Raw genomic sequence first — 21,119 nt, 5'->3', positions numbered from 1 at the left:
GTGGAGAGGTCCTGCCTGTCTGACATTACTCACTGCAAGTTCAGTGCCACCATCTGGAGGCCCAGCCAAACCCTGGCAGGCTTCCAGGACCTGGAACGGTCACCAATCGGTTTGGGTCAACAGGGCTGTACACTGTTCTACTTCATTCCCTGTAATGGGAATGGTCATGACCTCTGGGGTTGTGTTGAGGACAAGCTGCAGGACCCTACGGGGGAGCCCCCTGCCGACTCCCACTCTGCAGTCACGAAACTCCCCAGCACTCTGGACAGAGGATGAAGATACTGGGTGAAAGCCAGCGCTGTTGGCTTCCTAGGCCCCTTCTCTCCCACCACTACCGCCCAGGGCCCTCCCTCCTTCACTTGAGCCGTGAGTTGTGACTTCATTAAGGAAATCAGGTGGAGTCCCCCAGCCCACACATGGACCATCACTCATGCCTTACAGAGGCCATCCTCATCCTCAAAGTCCCGACATCTTCAAAAGCCATTTGGGCTCATGGGAGTACTCTTCCACCTAGTTTTAAACTTTTTTAAAAAAAATAAATTTATTATTTATTTATTTTTGGCTGCATTGGGTCTTCGTTGCTGTGCGCGGGCTTTCTCTAGTTGGGGCGAGCGGGGGCTACTCTTCGTCGCGGTGCACGGGCTCTAGGTGCGGGGGCTTCAGTAGTTGTGGCACACGGGCTCAGTAGTTGTGGCTCACGGGCTCTAGAGCGCAGGCTCAGTAGTTGTGGCACACGGGCTTAGCCGCTCTGTGGCATGTGGGATCCTCCCGGACCAGGGCTCGAACTCATGTCCCCTGCATTGACAGGCGGACTCTTAACCACTGCACCACCAGGGAAGTCCCTAAACTTCGTTTTTAAATTTCCCTCCCTTTTAACTTGTCCAGGTCAGTATTTCCATCTCTCCAAGCTCCCCAAGAGCAGACATGTCTTTGTAAGTCCTGATATGCAAGTAGGTTCCTAATGACTGGTTCTAGAACAATTGTTTTACATATAATGAAAATGGGCAGGTTTCACCTTTAGAGTTGGGACAGAGGCAAATGGTTTCACCCATTCAGTTCCACTAGTTCTACATATGGGATTTTAAGTCTCCACACAGAATCCTACAGAACTTTTCCTTGAAATCTATCGATGCCATCGTGGATATAGTCAGGCTCCTGGGATTTGAGGGAATGGGCAGGAGAAAGAGGAAGAAGTTACGGAGAGTCCACTTCTTGGGAGGTGGTCAGTGTAGGGGCTGCAGTATTCAATACTTCAAATCTTGGCTCAGCCACTTACTACGTTCGTGCAGGATCTTAATCTCTGCCTCAGCTGCTCACTCGAAAATGGGGTTAATAATAGTATTGACTTGATAGAACTGTTGTGAGGATCATGCCTGGAACATAGGAAGTGCTCAAATATTCGCCATTATCATCAACACTTCCCCAAGGAGCTCAAGCTAGTTAAACAGAATCAGGGAAGGGAGACGCAAAGGCCAGCCAGCTATAAAAATTCCAATCGACAAGGGATAATTCCAGCGTTCCCTGGAGCTCTGCTGTCCCCCAGGCTGGACCAGGATTCTTGAGCGGGGGGAAGGGAGTCCCGAGTTATCTTGAGTACAGATGGACTCATTCAGTACTGAGGGCTGCACAGCCAGATTTTATGAGCATATGCTACTTATATGATTTTTATTTCAGTATGAAGTTGTATATAGATGCTAAATATGATTTGAGAAGCACACATATAACTACATTAAAAAAAATCTTCTCAATTGGTTTATCAGTTTCTCAATGGTCATAATACCTCTTCTTGTAATAAAATGATGAATTCTGCTTCCAGAAACACTGTACATTGTAAATGATGCTCCCAAACTGTATTTCTGCTATAAAACCCTTCCACCAGCACTGTCCTTGCAGGGCCTGTTTCCAAGTCTCAATGACATGGCTTTGCGCTGATGTAGAAGGTTATACAGGTAAAGTCCACAGCTTCAGTTCCTACCAAAAATTATTCCTCGGGCTTCCCTGGCGGCGCAGTGGTTGAGAATCTGCCTGCCAATGCAGGGGACACGGGTTCAAGCCCTGGTCTGGGAAGATCCCACATGCCGCGGAGCAACTAGGCCCGTGAGCCACAACTACTGAGCCTGCGCGTCTGGAGCCTGTGCTCCGCAACAAGAGAGGCCGCGATAGTGAGAGGCCCGCGCACCGCGATGAAGAGTGGCCCCCGCTCGCCGCAACTAGAGAAAGCCCTCGCACAGAGACGAAGACCCAACACAGCCATAAATAAATAAATAAATAAATAAAATTTAAAAGGAGATGATTAAACTCAAAAAAAAAAAATTATTCCTCAAGGATTCCAGCTGGACTGGGAAGCCACCTGGGTGCCAACTCACAGAGGCACCTCGTACACCTGGTCCCCATGGCAGTGTAAACAGCACCAGCAAGAGGTCAAACTTCCTGCAACCAGCCCAACACACTCGATCAACTTATTTGACTACCATACTCAGATTTATAATCTGAGTTGCTTCTAATCTCGTTTTAAAACAATACTTTTACCTGGCATTTTTCTCCAAGAAACAGCCAGAAATCCGCACTTCTACTTCCTTCTACTGCCATGAGTTTGCTTTCTTTGCTGAGTTTCTAAACAAGGGATGATATACGGACCACAGGGACCCCATGTAAAGGCATCCTCTTTTCGCTGAGTCTGAGCCCCTCTCTGGCAAGGCTGATGGAGAATGAACTTCATTCTCCCAGGACGAAGGCAGGTAGCCTCAAGGACCTGTATTCCTCAACCAACCAAAGTCATCCAAGTTCTCCTCCCCCCAGGAAGCTTTCCTTGAGGGGGGACGGTGGTGACGTCCTGGTCAATCTCTCCACGTCTCTCAAGTCTCCTGGGACTGCACATCTTCAGCTGGGCTGAGATGCTGCAAGCAGGTGTGTGGGACCACCGCCCTGCTCAGCCTCTGCTCTCAGGATCTCTGCGTTTAACAGGCCCAAGCAGCTTCAGCCTGGCGTGGCTGAGTACAGATGTGTGCCGTCTAGTTGTGACTGCGCTTTCGGAAGAACTCGAACGATGCCTAGAAGTCTCATCTGAAACCATATTCCTAGAAGCTGTCCTTAAATAATGTTCTATTTGAGGGAAACATTATATCAATACGATATCTCAGTTGTTCTTACAAATCTGTGCCTCACATTCAGAATGGCACGCCTTTCAGACTGTTATAAATTCACAGGCATTATGTCTCTCTCTCCTTTCGAGAATGATCTTAACCCCTTCTTCGCTTGAAAGGAACAGCCTCCCAGCACTTTCGTAACTCCTCTCTGCACGGTCCTCTGGCCGCGGCCCATGCTGCTCAGCAAGCACATGGGTACCTGAGGCCTGCTGGTCACCCTGCTTCTCCGTGCAGCACGGCTTCCACACGCTTGGCATCACTCAGTGGCTTCTGCCCACAGTCAGCCAACGCTCTCTTCTCTGCTCTCAGACAGTAACTTCTTCACCCATCCCTAAGCGCCACTGTTCCCATACCGGTTGCCAAACTATTAGGGTTGGAGTAATAGTAAAAAGCCTCGAGGCAAATTACAACCACAACAGCTGTGTTTACTAAGAGCTACAAAGGAATTCATCCCAGAGTTATGAGAGCAGGCAGGCAGTGACTCGGAACCTTCCAGAAGCACCTGACCCTCACGATGATCGCTGGCTGCCTCAGCCTCCTGATACCCCAGCCGGCCCTGGGTTTTGGAGGGGACCCTCTATTGGGCATGAGGGGCCTCTTTTCACCCACAAGACTTTGATATGTTTTCTTCTCCCAGCTGCGGTAATTTACACTCAGCTGTTTATGCCTCTGTGGGAGCTGTCAGTCACCGACAAGAGTAGGCAACTGGATGGTGGTTCTCCAGAGGGGCACCAAGAAAACTACTCTCCACCCCTAGGGCCCTCAAACAGTGCCCTAACCACCTGTGACAAGGCCTGAAATTCCACCATTCATCGTTCACACGTTTGGACCACTCATGACCTCTCAAAGTATACACATTGCAGTAAAAGGAATGGCATCAAAAGAACTATCATCCATACCTTAAGGTGGATTGTTTTTTTCTAAACGTTTCCGAGGCTTTATCACCTGTGAAACTGATGCCTGTAAAACTGAGGTTATGTGGAAGTGCTTTGTAACTTCTCAAACTCCTACAAATTCTTATTTGAATTACTGGATTAGAAGGCAAGCATTCTTGAGAGACTTCAAACTGGAACTGGTACCAGGTGACGGCACCCTTGCATGGATTAATTTAGGCAACTTGCTATGACCATGGAAATAAGAGGGTGGGTCCTTGGGGGATGGGCCTGGGGCTAGGAGCACAGGATACTGCCCGGTAAAACGAGGGCACACACATCTTCTACAGCATGAGGCGCTGCTTGGCTACATGGCAGCCGTCCACCAGGCGTGGAAAGGAAGTGATTAAGGTTTTACTGATCTAGGAAAATTTTGACTACCTAGTGCAGTGTTTCCCAAACTCGCCTATTTAAAAGAATCACCTGGAGCAACATAGCATTCCCAGGTCCTTTCCCTGGAGGTTCTGATTCTGAGGAGGGCCCCTTACATCAGGACGTTTAACAAATTCCCAGGTGGAACTTATGATCAGGCAGGTTTGGTTAACACTGACCTAGATTCTAAGCACTGACTTAAACTTTCCTGCGTTTCCTTGGAACAGAGGCTGGAAATCATTTTAGCAAAAACACCCCCATAAATCACTGCTACCCTAGAGGACCAGGCCAAGTCCTTGCATGGCCCTACAACAGAGCTGCTGCTTCAACTGTAGCCCTGAGAGGCTCTAGCAGTTGGGTTGAAAGGAGAGGTTTTCACTCCCGGGTGGGAAGGAGCCTGAAGACTTTATTACATTATACATGAGCAGTAAGCTGACTGGCTCCAAGTCCCAGATACACAGTCGATGGCCATGCATTCTTCCCAGCCGCCCCAATCGCCAACCCAAAGGTTGAAACTCTGTTTCAACTACAAGACCACTTGGCAGATGTAGCTCTGGCAGTATGTTATCAGGGCTGGGCTCTGACCAGAAGAAAAGCTCAAAGCCTCACATACAGATTTCAAGGACCTGGGCTTCCTGCTGGAACCACAGGCTGCAAATGGCCTTCGTCTTCCCCTCAAACTCCGCTTATGCCTCACAATTTGGCAGACTTCCACACAGGCCATTCAAAGGATGACGTGGCCCGGATGAAACATGGAATTCAGTCTTCCATTCAACGTTTTTTCTGTCACTTCACCCTCTTCAGAGGAAACCTACTCCCTGAAAGCAGTAGACAGAAAGGGTGGCTTCTTCCTAGCCTCCCTAGGGCAAGGTCACAATCTCAAATACCTCTGGGGGCCAAGCAGGCCATGGAGGTTAGAGATGGCCCCAGAAGGGCTATCGCCCCTGGAACATCCCTTAACCCATACGTGGAGGCAGCCACTACTCAGCTCAACCACTCTTTGGCATGTGAGGAGTTAAGAGTCCAGTGGGCCACGCCACCTACATTTTCAAGAGAAACTGGGGATTCTGGCTTTTCAGATGAACCTTCCCAAATGGAAAATTTCCCAATTTAAAAAATGTTGTGCTGGGCATTCCCTGACGGTCCAGTGGTTAGGGCTCCATGCTTCCACTTCAGGGGGCACAGGTTCAATCCCTGGTCAGGGAACTAAAATCCCGCATGGTGCACGGTGAGGCCAGAAAAAAAAAAAAAAAAAAAAAAAATGTTGTGATGGCTAAACAAAAATGTTCATGGGGTAACCTACATGGCAAAAGAATCTGAAAAAGAATATATTCTTTTTCAGAAACATATATATACGTATGTGTGTGTGTGTGTGTATATATACATATGTGTGTGTATATATATATATATATATAACTGAATCACTTTGTTGTACACCTGAAACTAAAACATTGTGAATCAACTATACTTCAGTAAAAAAAAATAAAAAAAAAATAAAAAAAATGTCCTGGGGATTCCCTGGTGGTGCAGTGGTTGAGAATCTGCCTGCCAATGCAGGGGACACGGGTTCGAGCCCTGGTCTGGGAAGATCCCACATGCCGCGGAGCAACTAGGCCCGTGAGCCACAACTACTGAGCCTGCGCGTCTGGAGCCTGTGCTCCGCAACGAGAGGCCCGCGCACCGTGATGAAGAGTGGCCCCCGCTTGCCGCAACTAGAGAAAGCCGTCGCACAGAAACGAAGACCCAGCACAGCCAAAAATAAATAAATAAATAGATAAATTAAAAAAAAAAAAAATGTCCACAGGGGCTTTTCCTCCTTGGAGTGCCTTCTCCTGTCTCCCACCTTCCTGCCCTTTTCCACCCGCCTTCAACGAACACATCCTCTCTCAGTACACTTCAGGCAGCCTGACGTCCCCTGGTACCAGGGACACCTCTCCAAAGCCCTGCCAATGTTCCTGCCGCCAACAGCAGCGGGGGGGTTAATGGCTTCCCAGGAGGCCTGCCTCATCTCTGGACGGCACTGACGGTTGTTATGCTTCGCCTGATCTTCCTTGAAAGCTCGGCAAGTTCATGAGCAGCGAGCAGCCCGTTTACTGTCCTTTTTTGGGTCATCCAGGACCAATCTGATTCCTCATCTGTTTGCCGCCCCTTTGGAGTTCTCACCCGCCCACCTGCAGCCTCAATCAGGCTTGTTGTTTCCAGGCCAGGCATGCCAGTCTCTTCAAGCAGTCTTCCTAAAGCATGCTCCGAGTCACCCCACATGGTACTCCTTCCAGTCAAAAGGCTCTGACTTGGCTAGCTGATGATAATAACAGCAAAACTAACAGATACTAATGAATACCAGGCACTGCGTTAAGAGCTTTGTATTTATTAACTCATGCGATCTTCCTAAGAACGCTAAAGAGGGGTGCTATTATTACCACCCATTTTACAGATGAGAGAAGAGAGGCACAGGGAACCTAAGGCACTTGCCTGCAATCACACAGCTGGTCAGGGCAGAACCAGGATGGAACCCCATCAGAGTGACTGCCACACCCTGGAGCCCACTAGGTGCTCTCAAATGGATGGGAACACCAGTCCTTCATTCTATCAGAGTGACTGCCACACCCTGGAGCCCACTAGGTGCTCTCAAATGGATGGGAACACCAGTCCTTCATTCTTTACCACCGAAGGTCTGCTATCCACTCTTGGCAGCTCCCCACACTGTTGACTCACATAAGCTTACCGTCAAGGACTTCCTGAAATCTCTTTTACACACACGAATGCTGTGTCCCAGCAACCCCGTCCTTTTCCCCAGGCAGTCGGTTTTATGGATTCTGTGCCTGGCCTGGCCCAATTATCCCGCTGCCCTATTTCTGACGGCCCATAAACTTGTCCTGGAGGTGATCTTCCCTGTGCCTTTGCTCCTGAAAGCATTAGAGGAGGCCAACAAGGAGTTCAGATTACAGAATCACGGAACTCTGGGGAACAAAACCAAAGAATATCCAGGCCTCTACCTCATTTTGCAGATGAGGAAAGTGAGACCCGGAGGGCAAATGAATTCCAAGGACAAGGAGCCAGCAAGCGGTGCAGCTGAAATTAGAATCTGGGCATCTGCTTTCCCACCCAGGGTTCCTCCAAGTGCTCTAGACTGTCTCCAATCCATGTCTCTGGGCTTAAACGGAAGGATGATAAGGAGGATGTGCTCTCTCTGACCATCGACAAGAAAACCTTGGTGGGTTTAAGATGACAGCGGAGAGCTGGCTGAAACAGGGGGCAGACCGCTAGGATGATGAGCTGGGGAAAAGGCCACCCAAGGCTCTCTGAGCTTCGAGTTCACAAGTTCACTCCTCACACACCGACGAGCTCACATCAGATGCCACACAGGGTTAGGTACAGTCAGCACGTGGCCCACGCTATTTTCGAAAAGTCCTTAAGTCTCTTGGACTGCAGCCCTTAAAATCTGAAAAGCCAATGATTCATGCCTGACGTTCTCTTTGCATTTGGTTTCTCTTCCTTCTCCTCCCCCCACCCCACCCCCAAGCTCGTACTTGAACGTGGGAAAAGGCTCTGCAGAGTGACTGCCCTTTATTGTGGGCCAGGCGCTAAGCCAGGCAGGACGGCATGCACAGGGGACTGAGGCTCGGCCAGCAGCCGCCTTGGAGGGCACATCTGCACGGGGACATGGAGGTCCTGCCTCTAGGCAGGTGTGGTCTCGCAGGGATGGTGATGAGGTCTTTTCTGATTGACTCCCCGACCCCAAGGGGAATAAACTGGGGGAGATACAGGGATGCTTCTGAATGCTCTTCTGGTTGCAACCAAAACCGCAAGCTGCGATCACAATACATTTTCCAGAAAAATCTCACCAAGACAGAGCTCAATTTCGTTATTTCAAAACGTACAGGCCAATCTGACTGAAGGTAGGTTTAAATGTATCTGGTTTATCTCTACCTCATCTGGGAAGAAAAGTCCGGCCAAGTACCTTAAAGAACAGGATGACAAGGTTTAACCTCTTACAAAAATGTGTTCTTTTCAAGGATTTCAGTACGTCCTTTAATGAAAAAAGTCTTCGGCAATTCATTAAAACAATATACTAAGAGCAGTTAAACCCTATTACGAAATAAAACGGCATTTCTCCAAACAACTCCCATTTCCAATTTTGCATTAATTTAAGCCCAAATCAACGAAATCAGTGAGCTAGATAATGACACAGTTTTCAGTATGCGATTCTACCTCAGACTCAGAGGTCACCTAGTCTAGAGACTTTCAAGATTTATTTTTGGTTGTTTAAAGCAGTTGAACCCTTTCTCCCAGTGAAATTTGACTGGAAATCCAAATCTATGCCACAGGTAAACCAGAGCTGCTGTGGTAAGTGGGGGCCATATCGTGCAGCCGCCCCTCTATTTCCCGCAGGAGCTGGTCCCCAGGGCCCCAGCGAACACAGGTGAATAATTATTGATCTCATCCAGGGCTTAGCAAACTTTTTCTGTAAATGGACTCAGAGTAAATATTGTAGACTTTGTGGGAACACATAAGGTATCTGTCTTTTATTCCTTTGTTCTTATTTACTTACTGTATTTTTTGTAACTTTCAAAATGTAAAAACCATGTTTAGCTTGCAGGCCATAGGCCCACAGGCCACTGTTTGCCAACTTTGATTTAATTTAATTTTTAACAGCCTTACTGAGGTATAACTGGCAAATAATAAACTGCACATTTTTTAAACTTGCATCCATGGCCACATGTGCTTTCTAAAGGCAATATAATGGCTTCTGGCAACATCATAACGATGAACGTTTTCTCTCCCAGATGCTTGGTTTCTGAGGCACGTTGTACAGAATAACATATTCAAAAGCCTGTTTCCTCCCCCCACATGGTCATCTGTTCAAATTTTTGCCCTCCAAGGAAAAAACTGCACACATTTAAAGTGTACAGTTTTATAAGTGTTGACATATGGATATAATGTGAACCCATCACCACCATCAAGATGGCAGATATACCCACCCTTCTCCCTCAACCCTCTCTAGGCAACCACCCATCTGCTTTCCAACACCATGGATCAGTCTGCATTTTCTAGAGTTTCATATACACAGACCCATACAGTAGAGACGCTTTTTTATGTTTGGTTTTTCCATTCAGCGTAATTATTTTGAGGTTTGCCATGTTGTTGGGTGTATCAATAATTCACTCCTTTTTACCAATACCTTCTTCATTCATACAAGGGAGGAAAATGAGGATGGAGGTGCTGCTCCAAATCCCAAAGATGACGGCAGAGCTGGCCCAGAGCCGGGTCCCAGCCTCTTCCCAGGTCCTCTCCCTACTCATTTCACCAGGGGTTTTGAAAACCTCTTGACACAGGTAGCGCTCCACTCCTTTTCCTTCAAATCCCTCCTTCCAGCGTCCCTCAGACAAGAGCACAGGGCGATGCCCAAAGCAAAGTGCATTCCGAGTCGTACCCTAAACTCCGCATATAAATCAGTGTTCAAAGAAATCAAAAGGAGATTCATCCATTCACTAGTTACCGCATGCCAACCATGTGCCAGGCACCACGCTGGGTAGAACAAAATCATAATGATTCCTGTCTTCAAATCGCTTAATTTCTTAGCAATTAAGAAGAGACTGACAGAAAAAGATAAATATGATCACAAGATGATTAAAATTACACAAAAGGAAGGAAGAAGATGTTGTGATACAGATGGGGAGAGGCGACATTTGGTTGAGGGCATACACGTGGGACAAGGGGGCCCTAGGAGGCGAGGGTTGCGGGGTGCCCGGGCAGGGAACAGCCTGCAGAGGCTGAGCCCCCGAGTGGGGGAGGGCACCTGAGGCCTTGCGCAGCCAGAGCCTGCGGAGCGGAGGGAGAGCAGTGGGGGCAGAGCACGCGTGGCTTACTTGCAGGGAGCCCGCTCCACTGCCGACCGGCCGGATGGCACCTGAAACGCAACGTACTCTAAGCTCACAATGAAGCCATCGGAGGGGTTGGAGAAAAGGAGGAACACAATCCAATTTACATTTTTAAAAAGATCACATGGGCTGCTGCTGTGTGGAAAATGGATTAAAAGGGGCAGGAAGGGACTTCCCTGGCGGTGCAGTGGTTAAGAATCCGCCTGCCAATGCAGGGGACACGGGTTTGAGCGCTGGTCCGGGAAGATCCCACATGCCGCGGAGCAACTAAGCCTGTGCGCCACAACTACTGAGCCTGCGCGCCTAGAGCCCGTGCTCCGCAACAAAAGAAGCCACCGCGGTGAGAAGCCTGTGCACCGCAACAAAGAGTAGCCCCCGCTCGCTGCAACTAGAGAAAGCCCGCGCGCAGCAATGAAGACCCAGTGCAGCCATAAATACATAAATAAATAAATAAATAAATAAATAAACAAACAAACAAACAAACTTAAACGTGGGGGGGGCAGGAAGTTAAGATGAGAGAAGGGAAAGGTTGTATTACATTGCTGTTTGCAGTTGTATGGATTTATATCCTATAAGATGCATTTATAGGCTTAGAAACTTGTTCTCCTTCATTTGCGCATTTGCACTTTCGTTTTGAATGGTTGTTAATTATATCGAGACGCTTAAAACATTATTAAAGACTAAATGCAATATCATCTCTTTTCTAATGCACTGCCTAGTATGCCAGGAAATGTCTCAGAAACAGAATTTCAACTTACAGTTGATTTATCAGAAACCTGAATATAGGGTAAACATTGAATGTGAGAAGCAACCATAGTAGTGTAACATTTTTATTGAAAAAAAAAGGTAGTTCTGTGGGATATCTGTTTGGAAATTTCATTGTTTAATAATTGAAATGTGATAATAAAACTATACTACAAGTAAAAATAAATCATCCTTTTCCCTGTTCTGGGGCCTGTGGGTATGGGACTACGTGTCATTTTAGGGGAAGCTTTAAAACCACAATCTTTCATAAAGAACAGACCTGTATAAATCAATTATACTTCGATAAAATTAAAAAAAAAAAAAAAAGACTTGTGGTTGCCAAGGGGGAAGAAGGGTGGGGGAGGGATGGATTGGGAGTTTGGGATTAGCGGATACAAACTACTATATATCGAATGGATAAACAACAAGGTCCTACTGTATAGCACAGGGAACTGGGACCTATATTCAGTATCCTGTGATGAACCATAATGCAAAAGATTATGGAAAAGAATGTATGTATATGTATAACTGAATCACTTTGCTGTACAGTAGAAACTAACACAACATTGTAAATCAACAATACTTAATAAAAAAAAGTAAATTAAAAAAAAAAACCACACACAGTCTTTGTCATCTAGGTAAAAAGGAGTTTTCTAAGTTCAGGTGAGACTAGCTGACTTTGGTTGCTGCCAGGGCAGGCTAGGACTGGGGCAAGCCAGGACCCTGGGGTCTGGAGCCAGGAACACTTGGAAGTGCTCAAATCAGGTGTATTTACTGTGCAGAACTGGCTGCGAGGCTGTTGCTGAGTTCCTCATCTGTGTGGTGAGCACCCGGGAGCAATGTTTTACCTGTTGTACCAGTATTTGTCCAGGGTTCCTGCTGTGCACCTAAGTCACACATGCAGACCTTGCTTCCTGGCTTCTGAATCCTGCTCTAAGCATGGACTCACCGATGGGGGTGGGCGTGAGGGGCGCAGACAGCCCCTCCAGCAAGTGGCAGCAGGGAGGCAACTTTCCAAGAGGGGTGGGGGCCAGAACCTTGATCCTGGTTCTGGATTTGTCATGCCATGGGCTGCAGAACCTCGGCCAAGTCCCTCCATCTCCTTGAGTCGGTTTCTCCTCTAGAAAGCAGCATGGTGAAGGAGGTAACAGCTGCCCTTGCTTCCTCGGAAGGAATCATCATGCACCTCCCTAAATGATGGCTGTGAAAGGCCCAGAGACGCGTAAACACCACACTAATAAGGCCCTCTTTTATTATCAACGCGTTAGCTGTTGAATAAGCGGTAGCCTTTGCTGATTGCCTACTACTAAGAGGTGCCAGGCCCAGGGCTGGGGCCTCTGTCTTTATAGTAACAGAGATTTTAGTAAAATCACACTTCATTTTCCATGGATTGCTTATCCATCGGCCTGAATTATACAGAACATAACCAAGAACCCCCCAAACAAGCTAAAAAGACCCCTGATGAGATCCAACAGGGACTGTTGGCCAAATGTGTCCTCCCAGAGAGACTTGGTTTACGTGGGACATGGTGTAATTCAGGGGTCAGCAAACTTTTTCTATAGAGGGCCAGATAATAAACATTTTAAGCTTTGCTGGTCATACAGTGTCTATCACAACTATACAACTCTGCCACTTTAGTGCAAAAGCAGCCATAGGCGATGGACAGGTGTGGCTATGTCCCAATAAAACTTTATTACAAAGACAAATTTCACTCAGGGGCCAGAGTTTCAAAATTGGAATCTGAATATCTGGGCGCAGGCTTGTATTTGCCAGTTCCCCACAGGCTCTACCCTGCACACCCCCAATCTCACATCCCCATCAATTCTCACTATGTTTCCAATCTGACCCCAATAATGATATTAATAATAGCAGCAAACATTTATTTCGACTTACTCTGTGCCAGGCCATTTTCTAAGCACTTTACACAAATTATTGCATTCAATCACTACAGAAACCCTATTGCCATCATCCCCAGGAAAAATGAGGCCAAGTGAAGTTAAGCAACTTGCCCAAGATCAGGCAGGGGTGGCAGAGGCAGGATTTGAACCCACGTCTGTGTTCTTGACCACTACACCCTACTGCCCAGTAGGCACCAACTGTACACACCAGGACGGCAGATGACCAGGAAGACACCGGGCCTACTACTCACCACAGGTCTGCCCCCCTCGAAGGAGCCAGGCACCAGAGACTAGCAGTAGCAATGTTTGCAAATGTACAGAAATGTGCTTAGTGGGAAGTGAGACTTGGGGGGTGCCTGGCGCTATAGGAGTAAAAAGTAACATAACAGCTGGCAGCCTGACAGGAGGAGCAGGAAGGCCAAAGTGAAGAGGAAAAAGGGATGATTTACTCACTGATTGGCCAGCTACTCAGGGCCAAGCACTCTCCACAAGCCCAAACATCCCAAGGCCTTGTGCTTCGATCAGCATCACCTGTGCCTCACCTGGGTGCTTTCAAGAAATGCGGGATCTCGGCCCCACCCCAGAAGGTCTAAATCAGAGTTAGCAGCTTCTAACAAGATCCCAGGTGACTCCTATGCACTATGAAGGCTGAGAAGCCCCGCTCTACCTGGTACTTGTTACTGCTCCCATTTCCCAGGTCAGGCATCTAAGGCTGAAAGTGGTTAATTACCTCTCACACTGGTGAACTGCAGGCTAACCTCGGAACTCCAGCCTGTGGTTCAGCAGCTATGCTTATTCCCTGGAGGGGCTCAAAGCAAGGCCTTCAGAACAGTTACTTTAGCAGCAGGTGTGTATCAAGAAGTAATAAGAACATCATGGTGGGATCATAAATATGTAAAATGCTGACCCACCATCAACAGAAGCGTCAGTTGTGCTCAGGATACTTTTTTTAAAAAGAAACATGGAAATAAAGAATACAGTTAAGCAAGATTTCAATTACTTCTAATTTCTACAATTTTCAAAATCCCTTATTTTTACAGAATTGCCTAATTTTTCACTCCCTGATGACTTAAGGTAACAGGATGTTGAAGGACTTTGAATCTGGCCACACTGGACAGACTTCTCTCCTTCTGGGCACATGTGTTAGCTGATGCCAATGACCAGACTGCAGCAGGGTAGACAGGGAGAACCTAGAACTGTGGGCTATCGGGCTAAGAAAGAGATTTGTACTTGGAATCAGGCTGTATGCAGTCTCAATTGATGCTAAGGGTCTTGGGTAATGATGCTTCTTAAGTAGGCATCTTTGGGTTCTGGAATCAGACAGCAAGGTCCCGTCTCTCCCAGCCACCTCTCCACTATGTATTATAACATGAGGACAAGACCACAGGGTACCTCAGCCATGAACTGGGGGCCAGTGGGGGGAGCTGAAGAGTTAGCCCACGCCTCCTTAGCCTGTATATTTAACAGACTGTATTTCTTGATAGGCACTTGGAAGGCAGGGAAGACATATTTTAGAAGACACCCTTCGTATGACTACAAGGAACAGAAACAACTCAGGATATTAGAAGGGAACAGAGTGTGACAGACATGTATGATCTGGACAAAGAAAGCTTCCAGAAACTCCAGCAACTACTCTTTCTCTCCCTCCAGGCTGCGTGGGTGGTTTCTGTCTGTCTGCCCTCCCACCCGGCCCCTGCAAAGCACCCACATTTCTCACGGTGGTACCTCTCCTCCCTGTGGTTCCGCTGCATCATCCTCTCAACAACACCCTCTCCCCTTTCCAAATCAGTCCTGCTTCCTCATCACTGGACTCCTGGAAGGCTTTTGGGTCTCATCACACCTCTGGACACATCCTTTTGACTTCTGCACCCACGGCTCACTGCCCTCCTACTTTCCAATGTCAAGTGAAGAATCCCACTGATCTAGCTTGGCTTTCTGAGCCAGAATCACGGTAGCCAACCACCAATGTCCTTCTGCCTTGGGTCAGAGGACAACCCCCTGGGCCAATCGGCGAAAGGTGGAGGGGTCATGGGGTGGCATTCCCCAATCACGTGCCTTGGCAGGTGGGGAGGAAGTGGAGTAGGAGTGATAGCATAGCAGCTGTCTTCAGAATTTCAGTGAGCCCTAGAACCTGAGGGTGAGGGAGGACGGCCCAAATCATCTGGTCCAAAGCTGTGCCAGCCCACGTGCCCCCGCTGCAATCCCAAACCTCCCAGGACTGACAGTCTTGCTCTCCTTCCCAAGGACGTCTGGTTGGGTGGGAGGAGGGAATGGGGCAAAAGATTGGAAAAAAATACACCAACCTTCCTGCTAGCTAAAGTCAGTGTTGAACGTGACTGATTTCTATGCACTAGGTACTACGGGATGGGGAAGTTTTGAAGAAAGAAACTAAACTCTCATATACTGTGCTGTGTTCAAAAGTCTGAGATGATGTCCTGAATTTATGTGAAAACTTTACAGGATTTTTCATCTTTTGGGGTCTTTCGCATCAAAGAATGCTGGGTAATAATAATGTATTAAAATGGAAACAACACCCCAGATTTTTGGTATTCAAACAAATTCTAATGTAGACTCACCACTTACTCAGTCTTTGGTAATACTTGAGTGATGCACAGCATGGGGAAGGTCAGGTCACCTGTGGGGTTTTGGAGGGACTTCCAACCCTAAACCACTTGGGCCAACGTGGTTAATACTTTTGGGATTCTGACTGGCATCTAGAAAATCATCCTTTTACTGGCAGCATTACTTTGTCCAAAACGCCTTCAGAACCAATTTACTGTTTTATTTTTCCAGGGAAACTGAAAAAGCTGCCAGAAGCACCTAGGAAGAAGCTGCACTTGGGTCCAAAACAGAAGTGTATAATTTCAAGGTCAAGTCCACGTGGACATGCAAACTAGTTTTTTTAAACAGGTGCAGGAGGGAGAAGGGAGTTACAATTTTTTTTTTTTAAGAGCCCAAGTCTTCCTAAAACCAGCGCCATGATCCATTCTCTTTACAACGGAGCTGAGAATGAGAACATCCAATGTGCCCTTTTCAACCCAAGTTCACCTGAATGTCAGCTGAAAAATGCTCTGTTCACACAGGGCTGATTTTGACACAAAGCAAGCAAGATATATAAATTCATGGGAACATCTTAAATAACCATTTATAATCTCAACTGATTTTATTCTACTTGAGAGGAGAAAATGTGGGATAATACATTAGGAAATAAATCTTATTAACCAGCCCTAGTTTCTCAGGCTTGGCACTACTGATATTTTGGGCCAGATAATTCTCTGCTGTGGGGCTGGCCTGTGCAGCAGATGTTTAGCAGCATCCCTGACCTCTACCCAGTAGATGCCAGGGTCCCTACCCTCGATCATGACAACCAACATTGTCCCTAGACATTGCCAGATGTCCCCTGGCGGGTAAAACTGTCCCCAGTGGAGAACCACTGTACTGAACTAAGACAGGATTCTAGCTGTTTATAGCAAAGAAAGTTATCTGGAGATAAATCAGCTTCCCCGGAAATAAATCAGCTTCCCTGGAAATAAATCAGCTTCCCCAGAAATAAATCAGCTTCCCTAGAAATAAATCAGCTTCCCCGGAAATAAATCAGCTTCCCCGGAAATAAATCAGCTTCCCTAGAAATAAATCAGCTTCCCCGGAAATAAATCAGCTTCCCTGGAAACAGGCTGATGTGTTGTCCCTTCCACATAGTTAGCATTTTAGAACTGCAAAGGGGGTGGCAATGTTTTCCCTTTTCTGAACACGGGGTCAGAAAACCAAGAACAGGGAATCCTTCACCTGCACATCATGTGTGCTCTCTCAGTGATCAGATTTCTAACTTCCTAAGTAAGGGAGACAGGGTAACATGAGCACAGTTCCTGAGCATTCCAGAAAGTGATTAACTTTTATATTTAGGAAGAGGCATGTTTTCAAAGTCCTGGAGACTGTTCCATCTTGTACAAACACGTCCTCCAAAATACTGCAAAATTTGCATACTAAGGCAGACTTTCCTTATAAAAAGACTTGCATGCCATGTCAACAGGTCAGGCCCCAATCCGGTTCCTCTTCTCTCATACCTTCCCCAGATGGGGCCTGGAAATAAATAACCCAGGAGGACCAAGGGGCCCAACAGTCCAGTGTTCTTGGAAAACCTGGCTCAGCCTGTGGCCAAGAATGTTGTTTCAACCAAGATGTCCCCATGTAAACTGCCTGCAGCCAACCCAGGCAGGCATCTCCCTTTCCCACGTAGTGGAGTACCGACCACAGCACTGACCACAGCCAAGAGGATGCAAGGGCCACTGCCCTCCCCAGGCAAAGGGAGCTGCCTCCCTTTACAAACCATTTCACAGAGGGCAGAGGAAATGAGTCACTTGGCAAAGGGTCTCCTCGTGCAATGCTTTGCTCCAGAAAGGTATCCAGCCCCTGTGAGGCCCTGGCTTCTGGAAGCAAGCAGAGGATGGGAAAGGAGCCGGAATGCATCACTTCCAAAATGCAAAGAGTGAGGGGCACTGCTGTGCAGCCACTGTACACATGAGCAGGTACATATAGCCTTTATTAGACCCCCAAACGCCGATCAGCCCAAATCCCTGCATGTTCTGTTTTACTTCTAAGCAGACCCCGTCAAGCCGTGGGCACTTGGCTTGATTACTCCCTGGATCAAAGTTAAATTACGCAACAAGCTTCTTTTCAGAGCGAGAGGCACGCACAGACTGACTCACCTTCCAGAAGCTGTCCACTTTGCCGTACACAAGGGACTGGTTCTGCCTCTTAATTTCGTTAATGTGGTGGATATCGCTGGCGTTCAGGTGCTGCTCGACCACGAACCCCAGGAAGCTGTTGTCTGGCGTGTGAGCTGGTGTGGAAAGGACGGGACAGGGCAGTTAGGATTCAATTGGCAAGAAGAAACACCAACAATTACAAATGTCATGGAAGCTGTCTCAAACATATTTAAATGTTTTCATTTCACCCTGTTCTCTTACCTGGGAGGAGCGAGGGGTGGCCTGCTCCCACCCAGCCCCAGCTCAACCTTCACGGAGAACAATCCTCTCCAGGATGGATTAACCCAAGCCCAATCCTGTTTTTTTCAGTGGAAAGTCCATCTGTTTAAAAACCATTCAGCTGGGTTCTCCCCTCCTTCCTGTTTGCTCAGCCCAAGGCTATTGTCTCCCTCGTCCAGGTTTTACCAACTAGTGGCCAGAAATCTGTAGGGAGCAGGGCTGAATCCATGGTCCTCCCTGCTGCTCTCATCTATTCCAGCTGTGTGTTCACCATCCAGTAGGGCAAAAGGGGATTTGGGGGGCCAAAACCCCAACCCTGCACCTCCTCCAAGAATCACTCACTAATGACAGATGTAATTCTGGGGCTGTGTACTGAACGGATGGATGGGACGAAGACAGAATAAAAGGTGAAGCTCACTGGGACGGGACCCCCCCCCCCCCCATCCCACCAAAAGCCAACCACCCTAAGGAACCACGTCTAGTCTCCAGGATAGACTACTCTGGAAGAGAAGAGGCATTTTCCTTTGGATCGCTCCTCGTTTGAGTTCTAAACTTCTCTATTTTAACACTTGACCAAGGGAGAAAGCAAGCCCATACCCTTCACAAACATCTTGTGCCTATAATTTTAAAAAGAAATTTCACCAGAAGGCCACAGTCAGAAAATGAGTCTCTCTCAAGGAAACACAGACCCTCCTCTCCTATCCAGTCATCTGGCCAGAGAAATCTGCTTTGCAGGAGATGACCAAGCCTGCAGAGGCCTCACAATATGAAAAGAAGCAACTGCTTGGCTTGACTGACCTTAATAGAACAACTAAAAATAACTTAAGTGGAGAGAGACTGGATATTCAGTGAAATCGACACAGTGCTGCCCGTGCCCTATTCATTCACCGGTGGGTGGTCAACAATGGACAACCGGAGGAAGCTGGTTCCTGTGTCTTGTTTTGGTTTTCTCAGGACTCTCCCAGGTGGGAAGCAGGGACAGAAGCCCTTAAAGATGCTCTAGGGATCTGAAGGCCCGGGCCCCACTCATGCACCCGCAGGAAGATGAACCAGGAAGCCGGGTGGAGAGCCGTGAGCTGTGGACGTGAACGAGCTGCCTAAATACTCGTGACCACCATCTCGTCTCCCAGGCTGCTGCCTAATGGGGGTGACAGACGAGATAAAAGGGTTGTGACTGGGGAGTCGTGTGTGGTCTGGCCAATCTGTTATTTCATTCCGTCATTTTTGAACAAGTGCCCAGAGGCAATGGCAATGGCTGCAGTTGGCTGGAAAGTAAATTACTGAATAAGTTCTACTGCCAACAAGAGGCAATGGTTGCTTTCATTTTTTCCTTTTGGAGGAGATGGAGGGAAGGGGGTTTGAAGGGGTCTGGGGGGACGGGAAGAGAGCCTGCATGCACTTGAAATGTCGATAAGGCAGCTCAAAAAATCTCTTTTTAAAACTTTTGGTTCATCGTAGAAATTCTGAAATAGAATCTGACACTTTAAACTCTGAAATCGTGGTTTTATCTTCAGAAAATTTATGTGGTGACTAAAGCACCAGGCTTTAGATACTCGTTTCTGCAGTTCAGTTATCTAGTCTCTGCACTCCCAATGCAGGGGGCTTGGGTTCGATCCCTGGTGAGGAACTAGATTCCGCATGCTGCAACTAAGACCTGGCGTGGATGGAAGGAAGGAAGGAAGGAAGGAAGGAAGGAAGGAAGGAAGGAAGGAAGGAAGGAAGGAAGGAAGGAAGGAAGGAAGGAAGGAAGGAGGGAGGGAAGAAAGGAAGGAGGGAGGGAAGGAAGGAAGGAGGGAGGGAAGGGGGGAGGGAGGGAGGGAAGGGGGAGGGAGGGAGGGAAGGGGGGAGGGAGGGAGGGAAGGGGGGAGGGAGGGAGGGGGAGGGAGGGAGGGAGGGGGGAGGGAAGGAGGGAGGGAGAAATAAATAATAAAAAACTTGTGGGGAATGGTGAGGTTTTACCATTTTATGACTATCATTTGGTACTAAATTGACTATTTGGACACTGTATGAGGAATAAATTACACATACAAGCTCTCCTCTAAGTTTTCATCCACACACCTTACTTCAACTCCTCTCTCTCGTCTGCGGTATTAAACTTGGGGACCAAAAACCTGCAGGAGCAGTTTAAGAAGCTCAGGTGAGACTTAAGGAAAAATAGAGGTAGCACTTAGAAACGCACTGCCACATTTCAGGAGCAGCAGGCAGACCAGCCATGTCTCTTCCCAGGCCACACTGGACCCACAGGACACTGACTGCCTGTAACATGAGGGGATGCTCAGCTGAGACTCACCCGGCAGGTGATTCGGAAGTAACCACAGAGCAGGCGTGCATCGCTTCCAAGGAGCCGGCCAGCAGCTGGGTGCCTTCCTGGTGTCACCCCCATCACGAGCCCTGGTCTGAACACAAGTCTTCCTAAAGTTGCTTATAATAAACCAAAAGCCGAAAGTACAGGCTGATGGATCTGAAAGGACCTTTCTGTGGAGATCTACCCTCAGGCCAAGCTTTGTCTTTTGTTTTGCCTTCAGATGGGAACACAGACTTCAGCTGTGGGAAGGGTATTCAAAGCGAAGGTATTTACATTTCAAGGTAAATCAAAGAAATCCCATCATAAATGAGACACAGGAAATCTTGTACTTTTGGAAATCACTCCAACCCAGGCGGTAAACAAATGTGATTTTTTTAAAATAACTGACAATCTGAGTGCTTTATAGTGACCATTTCATTATATCTTCATGACAACCTTACAACATGTTTGTACAGATGAGAAAAGAGAGAGAGAGTTACTTAAACTACCCAAGTTGACACGCCAGGAAATGGCAACGTTGGGATTCAGAGCCAGACCAGCTGTTTCCAGAGCCCAAGCTCCTTAAAGCACTTTAATATACAGCTTCAGAGTCCAAATATTTTATTTTCTGGACTCTGTGAACCAGAGTGTTAAACATGCTTTGGAGGAAAATAATATTGTAAGGTAGACCAAAATACACATGAAAGACTAATAAAAAAAATATATACATATATATACACACACACACACACTCACATATATATATACACACACACACGCTCACACTCACTCTCTCTCTCTCTCTCTCTCTCTCTCTCTCTCTCTCTCTCTATATATATATATATATATATATATATATATAGAGAGAGAGAGAGA

General features: G+C 47.4%; 1 protein-coding gene across 9 annotated transcripts in view; it reads right to left on the bottom strand.

The window, feature by feature from the left end:
- Nucleotides 1-21,119, bottom strand: part of MGAT5 (alpha-1,6-mannosylglycoprotein 6-beta-N-acetylglucosaminyltransferase) — a 362,899-nt gene that overhangs the window by 85,591 nt on the left and 256,189 nt on the right. For all 9 annotated transcript variants that reach the window (XM_061183287.1, XM_061183259.1, XM_061183249.1 and 6 more), the window contains one exon: nt 17,681-17,814. In XM_061183287.1, the coding sequence (XP_061039270.1) occupies nt 17,681-17,814 (134 nt within the window). The remainder of the gene's footprint in view (nt 1-17,680; nt 17,815-21,119) is intronic.

Source organism: Eubalaena glacialis, chromosome 1 (genome assembly GCF_028564815.1).
Source record: "Eubalaena glacialis isolate mEubGla1 chromosome 1, mEubGla1.1.hap2.+ XY, whole genome shotgun sequence".
NCBI classification, from domain to species: domain Eukaryota; kingdom Metazoa; phylum Chordata; class Mammalia; order Artiodactyla; family Balaenidae; genus Eubalaena; species Eubalaena glacialis.
The sequence above is the reverse complement of the archived record's forward strand: the minus strand, read 5'-3'. Positions and strand labels throughout refer to the sequence as shown.